General features: G+C 37.7%; 1 protein-coding gene across 1 annotated transcript; it reads right to left on the reverse strand.

The window, feature by feature from the left end:
- Window positions 1-7823: 7823 nt before the first annotated feature.
- LOC116206138 (serine/threonine-protein kinase-like protein At3g51990) lies at window positions 7824-9763 on the reverse strand. The gene has a single exon (XM_031538911.1). It carries the CDS (start codon window positions 9545-9547, stop codon window positions 7961-7963), a length of 1587 nt encoding a protein of 528 aa, XP_031394771.1. The 5' UTR covers window positions 9548-9763; the 3' UTR covers window positions 7824-7960.
- Window positions 9764-13450: the final 3687 nt, after the last annotated feature.

Consider the following 13450-nt stretch of genomic DNA (forward strand, 5'->3'; position numbering starts at 1 on the left):
GTTGATGAAATACAAGCAGTTAGTACTTATTAATCATAATTGTTACGCACGGCGAGTCGTACATGCAGATTACCACTAAAGAGATTACCCAACAATACAGCAAATGCCTCCTCGATGTATACTATCTGGAAAAAGAAACAATTTAAAGGGATTACTGTTTACGTATGGTTATCATCCGTATTATTTCGCACGACAAGTCGTATGCCAGGTAGGGGGGAGAAGAAAACTTAAGCGTCTCTCTTAACCTAACCTGTAGATTACAGATGACCTCCATTACCGTGAAGGTTTGTAGACATGCATGACAATTATTCTAAATAAGAAAAAAAGGAAAAAAAAAAGAGTAATATGTAATGGTATTGGCAACCTTACCCTATATCGCCATGCAGTTGTTTGGACTTAATTTGGATTATTGTATTCAACCCCGAATATATTAGACGAAATAAACAATTAACGCAGACATCAATATCATCAGTGCAGCACCACCAAAGATCTAATATAATTTACAGCAGGCAAGGTCTCCTAAGTTTAGGTCCAACAAGTATACTTGTAACAAATATTTTGACACAAATACGTAAAGAAAATTTCGAATATGAGAATTTAGGGTTAGCCAATCACCTGGAAGTAATTTTATAATCATTATACCACCACCTTTGAAGGTAAATATTGTAGCTAGAAATTTAACCTTGGTGGTTTGTGTGTATGTAATGACCGACTATATGTCACCCCTTCTATAAATTCAATTGCAATCAATGGTTGCCAACATATATATATATATAATGGATTTTTTAAAAAAAATTCATATGTGAACACGGGCTGAGCTGATGAATTGAGTGAGATGGGGTTGTCTGAAATGAATTGTTTAGCTTATTAGCTGCTGATTTTTTTGCAGGTCACGCATGCCCCCAAATGGGGACTATGCTGATCCCTCTCTTCTGATCTGTTGGTTGTCTCTGCTTTATGATTACCTCTTTCATGCTTAGAAGTGGCCTGTCTTTACGGTAAAAGGCGGACTCCTCCATTTACTCCTCAGTAGATTTGGCAACTTTGGGTAATATTATATTTATACAGAACGAGAGGGTTGCGTGCGGTTTCGTTGAAATGACGTAAGATTTGAAAGAAAAGATTGTCGTCTTATAATTAAATTTGTTTTTGTATTTTTTTTCCATTTTATTTAAAGTATATCTCTTCACCTATCTTTCTTATCAATCCTCGATTTGTATTATTCATTCATTAATCCTTACTTATCCGATGTGCAGGAAACCATATCAAACTGATCGAGCTATGAACAACGATCGTTCTTGTATTGTATATATGCGCACGCATCCACGTGACATGTATCCATCTTTAAAGAAAAACATTAGGAATTAAGGGGTATTGTTAACATTGAATTATGCTTCGGAAAGGCAAGGGTTTTTTGTTTTGCTTCGCTCGCTCATGGGACTAATACAAAATCTCGATTCTCTTCATAATCTTTCCGGTATCCCTAATATCCTCGGAATGAGTTGTAATATAGAACATTCATCTAGATTAGATGGGGTGTATTCAAATTTCCAGGCACCTAGTAGAATCGCACGACGACACAGCAAATGGTCCCCCAGCTTCCGAAAATGGAGGGCATGTATTTTCCAATTTGCCCCTCTTGTAGTTTGAGCTCAGTGTTTTGAATCGTCCCGATTCACTTCCCATAATAATAAGGTTTAGTTTGGGAAAACTTTCTCAGTTCACCTCAAACTGTCTCTGAATCTGGATTGGTCATGCATGCATGAAGTTAATCTCCAAGCTCCAGAGGGGCATTTGGAAAGTGCATCAAAATGAAAGGGCAAAATGGAATATCATGTACAGAATCTGATTAGATCGGATTAGATCAGGGTATTACGATAGCATGGCTATTAGAATCATATGAGACAGTTATACTTGGAGAGAGCATAATTTGCCTAGGACTATTGATATTTTTGGACGAGAGCTAGCCATTTTGATATAGTCTTAGTTAATCATATACCAATTCGATAGATAAGACTCTTCCTTTCTTGAAAAAAAAAATACAAAAAAAAAATCCATTTCTACCCGAGCTTATACAATCTAGGCAATCTAGCACCTGTAATAATATGGGTAGACACGAAAATTAATTAGTGTAGAAAAATTAACAACTAGATAAGCATTATTTCAACGGTCCAAACTGAAGTTCATTTTATGGTTTGTCCGGAAAAAATACCTATCAAAGAAAGAGTCGAGTTTTTACAAATTAATTACGGGAAGTTTTTCGGCTCCTACTTCCAATTTCCATCTTCTTCTTCTTTTTTATTTTTGGCTGAATTTCTTCCATCAATGTGTTGATGATTACTTGGACATGAGAGTGAGAGAGCACGAAAATATAATTTTAACTTAATTAAAAGTAAGATTTCTCGATGGAATTTTTTTTAAAGAAAAAAAATTAAAGATGACAAAATGTGGAGAAATGTGGGATTGGACCATGATTGGAGAGCGGTGATTGGGCGCATGAGAAATTAGATCTGCTGAGGAATTCGGTACGCTGAGGCTGTGACTGTGACTCTGGCTGTGGCTGACCCCTTAATTTAGAGAACCTTGGGATAAGAGTGCATAAGTTAATCTATGCCCTTGGGAATTGATGATCAGTTCGTAATAGACTAAGAGTAGACACCACTCCAAATTACATTAACCGATAAAAAAATATTAATTAAATAAATGGTCAGGGGGTTCGTCGACTGTGACGAGTGCTACACACCGATAGAATACATATTAAGATGCGGATGTATCCTCATAATTATCGATCTAAAAATTCTCCTAATTCAAAATCTTATTCATAATGCATAAATTGTAATTGACATAATATCCAAGACAATTCAATAGATATGAGTGAAATTTTGAATTAGACAGATTTTTAAGATATTAATGGAAATTGAGGGATTGGATTTGTTGATTTATACCAATTAAGGAATGGCAAAGAAGACGAACTTAATTTTTTGGTCTCGAGTTATATTTTTTTATGCAACCAACAGATGTGAGCATGTATATAAGATGATTACGTATATTAATCATGGACGTTTGAACCGTCCATGATTTTCGGTTAAATGAGATATCGGTACCGAATCAAAGTTCAAGCTTTCATATAATTTACAAGAGATATTGAGAATAAAAATTCCACACATAAAAATTTAGTAAATCATAAATTTATAAGAGATTGAATTCCATAATGCATCAGTTCAAGTTTTTGATTGGAAATGACCTCAATTGCTTATAATTGCCCAATAAAAAATTTATATGGTATTATAATGGACTATACTTTTGCAACGCGCTTCTTGTAGTCCATACCCGAGTGTGGAATTCATGAACTTGAGAGCGGAAGAGTATGTCCGTCTCGTGGTCAGTTTGTTCCCTTGTTCGAGAAGCCCAGCTCATGATTAATTGTTAAAGGCGGATACTTAATAGTACGCGTCGAACTTTTGAATTGGAGATGGATATATATAACTTATCTGAGGCACATAAGCATGGGCATGGCGTATTGGGTATGTATATGCGACATTGTATAGTAATGTGGACGGAGGAGAAAAGGTCGGGTCTAGCTAGGCCTCTTCTGACTGTAATTCCGACCGGCCAATGATGGATGAAGGGGAAGTCCGACACCTGACTCCCGGCATGTCTCCCCACGTTCACACGTGTGCGTGCGAGCGAAAAGATCGAAGATGTGGCTTTTCCTTTTCCTTTTTTTTTTTTTTCCCGTTCCGTTGAGAATTCCCGCGTAGCCGTTATGTTATGTTAAATGTTATGGGGTGGGTGGGGGCTGTATGTGTAACGGCCCAGAGATTCGGCGGTCGCCTCGTCGCCTGAGTGTGCGAGACAGTGAGGAGAAAATTTTGAATGATCCTGCCTTATATTGATATGGTGAGGAATATCCAATAAAATTACTTTAATTAAGAAGATTTATCACAATTAATCAAGTGATTAACACTTACTATTTAATTTTTTGTAATTTAATCGGTTCTTTTTCATGTCATGCGACAAGGTAAAATGACCTAAGAATCTCTCAACAGTGAGAGAAAGAGAGAGAGGGAATTGCGGGGAAAAGGACACATCGATTGCGACTTGACGCGAAGGGAAACAAAAAAAAGGAGTGGGGGATGAGAAAGATATGGGCCCCACCTCTCCCCTCTCCCACAAGGCCCCACTTTTCAATCCTATTGGTTCGGTTAACCCTTTTTCCTTACTTACATTGAAAATTTATTAAAATTACGAGATGTCTTAAATTTATAAATCAAGATCAATTTAATTCTCCATCGACTTGATCTTATCTACGAGGTGCTTCCAATTGGATGAAATTCGCTAACATAAAATGCAGTTCTCAGCTGTACTGATATTGCATGGCCACTTAAAATATCACTGCACTATGTATATAAGTAAAATATTTAAACTAATGATAAAGCAATTTAATTTTAAATAAATTACATGTCTTTCGAGTAATGTTTTGAGAAATTAATTGGGATAAATTACTAAATTCTTAGTATATTATTTATTTTTGAAGTTAATTATTACCTGAATTTCGAAGAATTTTTACTCACATTTTTTAGCCAATTACATGAATTTATAGATTTTTTTAATTTTTAGTAAAATAATTGAGTGTACTATGCCACCAGTGCTTTTGATGACTTGCACCATGAAACTTCCCCATTATTTGCCCATCCACGTTGAAGTCTACGAGTTGAAGATGATGTGGGTCAAAGATGACCTCACAATAGATCGTTATATTCTAGTATATAAACATAGGGCATATCCGTTCGGTAGCGGCAATCTTATGATCCTATCCTCGTAGCTACTTAGCTAGTGCGTATGATAAGAGGTAACGCGTTGGACTCAAATTAATAATAAGAGATTACGGGTCATTATTCATCGACCGAAAGGGGTGCCCTACGCGAATGAGGGTCTTTTGTCCTATGAGCAACTGGAAGGGAGATTTTAATTAGCTGGATTTTTGGTGATTAGTGTAAAGCACAAGGCAGAAAAATTCTTGGCGTGCAGGACACATTGAACCTAGATTGCACGTTCGTAGCTAGGGCACCTATCAGGACTTCATCGAGGAGGTCAATCCCTCCAGCTATTATTGATTTTTCCCCATCAATTAATTTAATTTTGAAAAAAACAAAAACAAAAAGGCCCGGAATAAATTCCAAATAACCTATATTATTAGGAAATAAATATCATTATTGTGTTAACTGTAACATCAAAATGATGTTATATAACGGCCGATCCGACGTGCAAGATGCGTCGCGCATTTTATTCGGTCAGATGCTACGGACATTTATGTACACGAATGAAGAAGTCGAGGATCGCATGGAATTGCGGGAGAGATTGACCGAGTTCCGACAAAAAAAATGCGGTAACACGTGGAAGGACGATGGTTAGTCAGGTAATGTTCCAATAATAATCCAGTTACATAGTTACCCATTGATATAAGGCTTATGATGGGAAGTGTAACTTTAATTGCTTAAACAAGAAAAAAGTTGTGGAAGCAAAAGGTAAAATTTCAATGATGGCTCTCTGAGCATCCTCCTTAATATGATGGTCCCCTACCAAACTTATACGTCGTCGTTTTCCTAAGCAAACATACTGCACCTATATGATGGCCAAAAAGAATACTACACCTATATGGAGTAATTCCCTTTCAATGCTATAATAATGCCCACACTAAATTATAATTCATATCTCACTCAACTTCTTTTCATACGAAATTCGGGTGAACATGACAAACGAGGTGTCTTCGGTGGCATACGTGATCACTTGGAGCAAATAGGTTTATGTATCCGATTCTAATAAGCAGGATTCTCGTGCCCTATTATTTTTCTTTTCGTATTCCTTTACCAGCCCATGGTATTTCTTGTAAGCGAAAAAGAACATATTAAACCCAAAATATGTTCTAGTCGGCTCAAACAAGAAAATCCAAAATTAAAGTCCATCCAACTTTGGGCTTAAATGGAAGCCATATATATGTGCTTTCTTCTTTTTTTCAGCTAATGCCCAAATTAGATGGGGCCATAAAAGGGGTCCATGTTGGGAACGAAGCGCGAAGTATGAAAAATGTAGAGAACAGCAACTCGAAGGAGAGCAAAATCGTGGCCCAAAAAAAGGAGACCAAAATCCGACACCCAATTTGAATGTCCAATTTGCTTCGTGGATAGAGTATATTTTCGGCCCAATGCATTGATTTGAGGACCATAAAGTTAATTATAGATAGAAATTGAAAAAAAGAAGAAGAAAAAAGAATGGAGATGGATTTTGAGTTATGCACAAACAAAATTCCAATAGGACATTCTCTCCTTATTAAATTGATGAGTAAATTTCAACGTCACCCCTATAATTTAGTAATTAGTCAATGTCACCCCTCCTTTCAAAATTAGCCACACACTACTCCTCCTTCCCCAAATGTGGCACTAAGAGTGCTTAATCGTTGCCACGTGAATGTTGTGTCACTATGCTCCATAAACTGACATGATATGTTCGACTTTATGGAGCACAGCGACACAACATTCATATGGTGACAATTAAGCACTCGTATGTGGATGTTATTTTGTCGAAATCTTCATAATCAAATACGATGACCACAAATTCGGAATTCAGAGGTCTTTGATATCTATCTCTTTGAAATTTTCTATCATATTTTCAAAGATATAAATAATTAGGCCACAAAAGTGGTTCCGACATATGGTTTTTAGAAATTTTCGAATATATTTTTGCAGCGCATGTGGATTTTTTATGAAGTTAAAATCTAAATAAACTAATATATATAGCCACTTATTCAGGACTTGATAAATTTTCAAAATATATAACGATATTTATTCGATAAAATTATACTCAAGACTTTCAAAATGATAGATGTTATAACATCTTAAATCTAGTCAATAGTGAAAAGTAAATTTCCCTTAATTACTCGACAAACAAGAGGGAATTATATCAACTAGTATTAATTATAACGATTATGCACTGCAATCTATCTATATACAACATATAAAGTCTAGGATGATAATTCAGAAAATGCAATATAGGATGAAGCCTCCTTATGGTCGCATGACCTTTCAATTGATTGCTATTAAAACTTGCGAGAAATGTCGAAAAATTATGGTGCCAATTCATAAAAAGCTTAAAGATCCAAAAATTATTCGTGTAACGGAAGATGTCAATTCCTGAAATAATTTCGACACCTTTGAAATTCCTCAATTAACAATTACATCGGTTATACCAATAAAGAGATAAGATCATATTTATATTTGTTTATTTACTTTTATCATATTTCCTATAACTGGCTCGCGCAATCGATTAGTTAGTTTTATAGGTTCATGAGTTATAATCCTTGATCAATGATAATGCACCCCGCCCCTACTCCTACCGCGGTTGGGTCACCAGCTCTCACTTCATAATTTCTCTATTTGGGGCTATACAACGGCCGTTAATTAGGAGAATACGATACTTTAACAGCATCACAAAAATAGTAGTGGCAAATAAATATTGAAACCCCATCTTAACATATAACGCATATCATCTACGTACGTTCCAAGAGCTCGGACATCAAACCCGAAATCTCTTCCCTTGAGGAGCTTTTTTATTTTTTATCCCTATGCCTCTTTCTTGAGGACAGTTGCATGAAAACGCCATTTCATCCCAAGACAATTTTATTTTCCTCAACTGCTCCGATCACATCGCGACACTGAAGACGGAGGTCCCGTCCATTATAATCAAGGGGAGGTCAGTAATTAAAGATAAATTTGATCTTTTTAGTTGATAAAGAACTTCAGATATATCATTATTATCGAGAGAGAGAGAGAAAGAATTTCAGATATATATTATAATTAACAAATAAACATGTGAATTTTCTCATATATCGTAAAAAGAAAGGATGATATTTGATCTCGTTTGAAGAGCTGCCTCTCCACTAATTGCCTTCGGATCCATCAATTTAATTTACAGTTACAACAACGACTGGCTTTTCAAGCAAAGTACTGTCGGATTCTTCCTCGTAATCACTGTCAAACTTGATAATCATCCCGGACGACCGTTCGTTCCCGCCGGTGACGGCACAATCCGCGTCACCGAACACCACCCTCCCACGGGAATAATCCGGTAGACGCGCACCCACAGACCTGGACTTGCTCAGCCTCACCGCTACCGCCCATTTATTGTTCCCTGCCGCTCCATGGCCCGCTTGCTTCCTCCTCGCGGAACTCGACCCAGACGACCCCACCGATCTGGACCTGACCACTTGATGATTAGCCACTGAAGCCGACGGCCCACCTCCGCAACCTTCAGTAGCCACACCCGATCCGTCTTTCCCGGACTCCACATTCGAAATAGGATTCACATTGGACACTTTCCTAGTCCTAGTCTTCCTTCCACTCTTCTTAGACCATCCGACTTCGTCACTAGCTTCGACTGCCACCTCTACGTCCTCCCCGTTATTGATTGGGTCTGTACCCTGCCTCAAGTTTCCCCACACTCGTATCGCCCGGACCCTTTCCCTTGCCATCTGTAGCCTCTCCACCACCTCCGCCATGCGGGGTCGCCTCCGAGCATCATCCCTCACGCACTGCGCTGCCAACACTGCCATGAGGCGCATGATTGCGGGGTCTGCAGGCGGGCTGATCCTTGTGTCGCGAATGGTTCTAAACTTGTGCAACTTGATTAGTGGGATGGCCCAATCCACGATTGAGGGCGGGCTATAATTAACGTCGATCGCGTTCCTTCCACTTATGATTTCTAAGAGTAATATTCCGAAGCTGAACACGTCGCTCTTCTCGCTCAGGTCCCCCGGGGCGGTGTACGCGGGGTCAAGGTACCCCATCGTCCCCGCCGGGGGCGTGGAGCGGGCCCGGACGTCTTCCACCTGTCCCCTCAGGGCCAGCCCGAAATCTCCCAGCCTAGCGTTCCACTTCCCGTCGATCAGCACGTTCGACGACTTGATGTCCCGGTGGATGACGGGCGGCTCCGACTCGTGGAGCCCCCGGACCGCCCTGGCCACCTGCAAAGCAAACCGGACCCGGTCAGTCCAACCGGGCGGTCGATGGCTCCGGTGCAGGAGGTCGTAAAGGCACCCGTTCGGCATGTACTCGACAACTATCAACCGCTCCTCAATCGATTCATTGTCCTCCTCGCAAACTCCAATTAAGTTGACGAGCCTCGGTCCTCGGACCCGGGACAGGATTTCGATCTCGTTCTCGTAGAAGTTGCCGCCAGCAGGCAATTTGGCCCTCTTTACTGCGGCCGTCAGCCTCCCACCATCGAGGACCGCCCGGTAGACACTCCCGTGGCTGCCCTTGCCGAGGAAGCTGTTGGCGGAGAAGCCGCCCGTAGCGGCCACGAGCTCGGAATGACAGAACTTCCTGATCCTTGCCGGCTTATTGCCGTAGGCATTACTACTACGACCGGCTCCGGGGGGCCGCCCTTTACTGGATCCGCCGGCGGTGGCGGTTACTCTCTTGCAGTCCCAGTTGTAGGGATCGCAGGTGGAGACGGCGGACTCGTCATTGCATGAGAAGTAACGGCCCATATATTGAAACAGTTACGATTGATTGATAGAAGACGAATTGAAGAAGAAGAAGAACAAGAAGAGAATGATCGGTTTATTGGTGAGGGGCGGCGGGGGAACAAGGGTGGTGGCGGGCGGCAATGATAGTGGAAGGGAGGAGGAGGAGAGCGGCAAAAGCCATTACTGCTGGGAGAAAATGTGGTGTGTATCTGTCTGTTTTTATTTAATTTTATTTACAGCTGAGGGAGGAAGGGATAATTAAGAGATTTTGAGATTTTTATTTTTCCGTTATAAAGAAACTCGTCGACCCAATTCAATCAAATAAAAAATTTAAATAGCTAATAAAATGGTATGGATAGTTTCACAACGCGAATCGAATCTACGTCTTATTACTTGACAGGCGAAAACATGTACTACTATTCTATATCCTCTTTCTCGTAACAATCAAGTTTTCTCCTTTTAGATATAAAAGGCCAAAAATTTTTAGGAGATCATAATCGCTTTCTGCAAAATAATTTACGTGTAAACCACGTAAATATTGTTCTTCACCCATCAAAAGGTAAAAAACAAAAAAAAAATTCGGTGCAAAAAAGGTAAATATTGTTCTTTGGACAATTCTATGAAAAGCTATAATCTTCGTGGTATTTTTCGAGAGACGGTACATGTTCCAAGTGAATGCTTGAGTGATGATTACCAAGCACTTTACGGATTGTTCGTATATTTATATTTTATAGAATTAATATAGGATTGTATGTATCAAATATATATAATCTGTTGCTTGGGTGGAACCCCTAAATTACGTACCGTGATTGCTAACAATAACATTTCAAACCAATATAATGAAGAGGATTGTGTTTTTTTTTTTTCCATCATCTGGGTCGTCGCCACGATTGCAAGCCGTTCGATTACGAGTTTTATGACGATTTAGGAGGGATTTTAGAAAGATTCCAGTACGGGATTACTAGAAATCGTGTTTGAAAACAAGGAAGCTAATTTGAAAATTTTTGAAAGTGAGATTGGAATGGTATTGTTGATACTTTATTGCTTGGGGCTAATGCTAATGCATGCAAACGCGTGCTCGACTTTGGGGCAGGAATTTCTTGGGTTGGTCATAAAGTTGTGGGCCCGGGGGATCCATATGTCTAATTAGATGTCTCACTTTATCTTTTTAGATCTAGACCTTTTATTTTCTTATGATTATCGTCTTGTATCTGCAAAAGTAATTAAAAATAAATAAACTCCTTTAATAATTGACTAAATTAGGCTCTCGACCCATCCCTTATAATCAATTTTCACATTCTGCAGTTCCTTTATTGGACTTTTCAGATTCTCTCGTCTCATTTATTGTGGGTGAATTATGTAACCTCTTTCGAAGTTCACATTGGACTTATTCAAAATTGTGAATATTGAATTCTCACTGTGTTTATATAAATGACGAGGACTCAAAAAATTAATTTCAGAAGATGATGCTATCCGTCTCTCTATAAATTCAATTATTTATCTTTCTTTTTTAATGTATAATTCATACTCTACTTAAATATTCTTAACCAATTAATCTTTTGAGTTAGATATTATTGAATAATAAATGTATCAATCATACCGTATCTAGCACCTCGCTGAAAAAGGGAGCTCGCCGTAAAGGGACCGACCGTGCAGGGGGGCTTGAGACGCCGTCGGAGTTGGAGCCGCTCATGGTGGGGGTGAGTTTGCCGGAACCGAGGGAGAAGGACGGTGGCTCCAGAGGTTTAAGGTGGCGGCACCTTGGAAGAGAAGATGCAGCCTAGAGTTTTCTTCTTTTTCTATTTTATTATTATTATTTTTCTTTTTTCTCTTTATTTTTTTTCTCTTTTACAAACTGTTCGGATCATAACTCATAAGTGCTTGACGGAGCATACCTTTAGGACTTAAAATAATCAAAAAGAAACTTATAGAATTCAAATTCAAAAAAGAGCAAATTCATAGGATATTTCTCATAATTCTCCACAAAAAGAAAATCCTAAAATGAATCTTTTAAGCATGTTTGTTTCCCATTTAATCAATTCTATACGATACGCTTTCAAAACTAATTCAGTCCACACATGATGTGAATGATTGAATAATAAATATATCAATCACATTGTATCTAATAAGGATAACCTTTTAAATTAAACACTCATAAATTTGATTTACTGAATCAATCACTTATAAGTAATTCAGTAAAAATTCAGTTGTGAAAACCAAACAGATCAGAATTATATTTGATTAGACCGTGAGTTCTTCATCTATATTTCATTTCTAACCGGATAACAGTTAAACGCACAATCTATGCGATCGACACTACTAAAAAACCGATCGAGCTTTCTCGTTCTTTCGTGGGGGCCGAGATGTTGTATTCCCACTCTGTTTCCCATCTATCCACTTCACTCTTGCCGGGTAGGAAAGGAAAAACAGAAGAAATCATATCAATCAATCAATCAATAAAATGATAATAACAGAAAAAGAAAGAAGAAAGTAACAGACACCATTATTTTGAATATGATAGTTGGTATTCACAAATTTATGGTGCGTTTGATTTTAGAATTAAAATAAGTTTAATTTTAATTTTAATTTTGATTGTGAAAAATAACAAATGAGATGATATTATAAATTTGACTTGGGAAACGTGTATTTTTTGTTGTGTAGTGTGTTGAGTTAAAATCAAAATCATGATTCTAAAATCAAACTTACAAATCAAACGGATAAATAATTCTAATTAATTCAATTCGAATTGAATTGACTTGATAGATGGTAAAAATTTTATAATTATAATTTTTTTTATTCATAATATTCGAATATAAAATTTTTATTTAAATAAAATAAATCTCGAATTATCTGAATCAATTCATTTTTATTTGAAAGACATCACTTAATTTGGTTGGAGTAGCTTTAGAGGGATTGTACTTCTGGCCCCATCATCTCTTATATCATTTTCTTAATCAAATCCATCATCATATCATTCATTAGTTCTATTATTGTCCATTCCATGCAATGTCATCCTCCATGCTACGTGCGCATAGCTCAAAGCTATTTATGTATATATTTATTTTATTTTATTTAAAAAAAAAGATCTTAGCAAGATCCGAGTATTTTGCACGAGTGATAACTATAACCAGTGATATATAACCTGACCTCTAGATAAGAATTGATCTTATCATATGATTCAACCACTCTTTTTTCTTCCCTTTAATTTTAATGCGAATTCAAAGTATTAGTCACGATGGACCCGCGAGAGATAGAAGACAATTGCCCAACTGATCCTTATCGTGCTAAAAATGTTGTTATAACACCCAATCGGGAGGTATTAAATGATTCGATGCCCCGATGGTCAATACGAGTGGCCCCGGTCAGTTATTAATAGTTATTAAAGGTAAGTCAAGTACCAGATCTTTCTATATATATATATATATATATAGAAGACAAACAAAATCTTGTGAATAGAATATGCAACATCGAATGCATATGTTGTTAGCACGTCAGCAATTTACATGGTTACGTCTCGGGTTAGTTCCCTTTTAATTGCAGCTAGTATGATCATTTACGGTATATATATTTGCTCTTCTCCTCAACTAGTCTTGGCTCTAAATCAGGTCAAATTGCAAGGGAATAGTAAATTAGACTATTGCATAGTAAAAGGTAGAGATGGGTCCTCTTTCAACCAAACCTAAATCGAATCTGATATTTTCAAACTTATGGAAAATGTTGCATCACGCACGCAAATACATACAATATATATGTATGGATATGTATGTATATATGGATTTGTCAATGTGCATCCTGTGTGATCTTAAATAATAAATTTACCTTCTCTTTTCCCCCCATTTTCAAACCATATATACCAAATTGGGCTGCAGCACTTAGTCTTATGATATTCTTCAATTTGGTTCTTTGCCTCGAACTACTCGATCA

The sequence above is a fragment of the Punica granatum genome, chromosome 4 (assembly GCF_007655135.1).
Source record: "Punica granatum isolate Tunisia-2019 chromosome 4, ASM765513v2, whole genome shotgun sequence".
Lineage (NCBI taxonomy): Eukaryota > Viridiplantae > Streptophyta > Magnoliopsida > Myrtales > Lythraceae > Punica > Punica granatum.

Excerpts from the sequence above, each read along its gene's own strand:
- LOC116206138 (XM_031538911.1), bottom strand. The coding sequence starts at position 9,547 with ATGGGCCGTTACTTCTCATGCAATGACGAGTCCGCCGTCTCCACCTGC.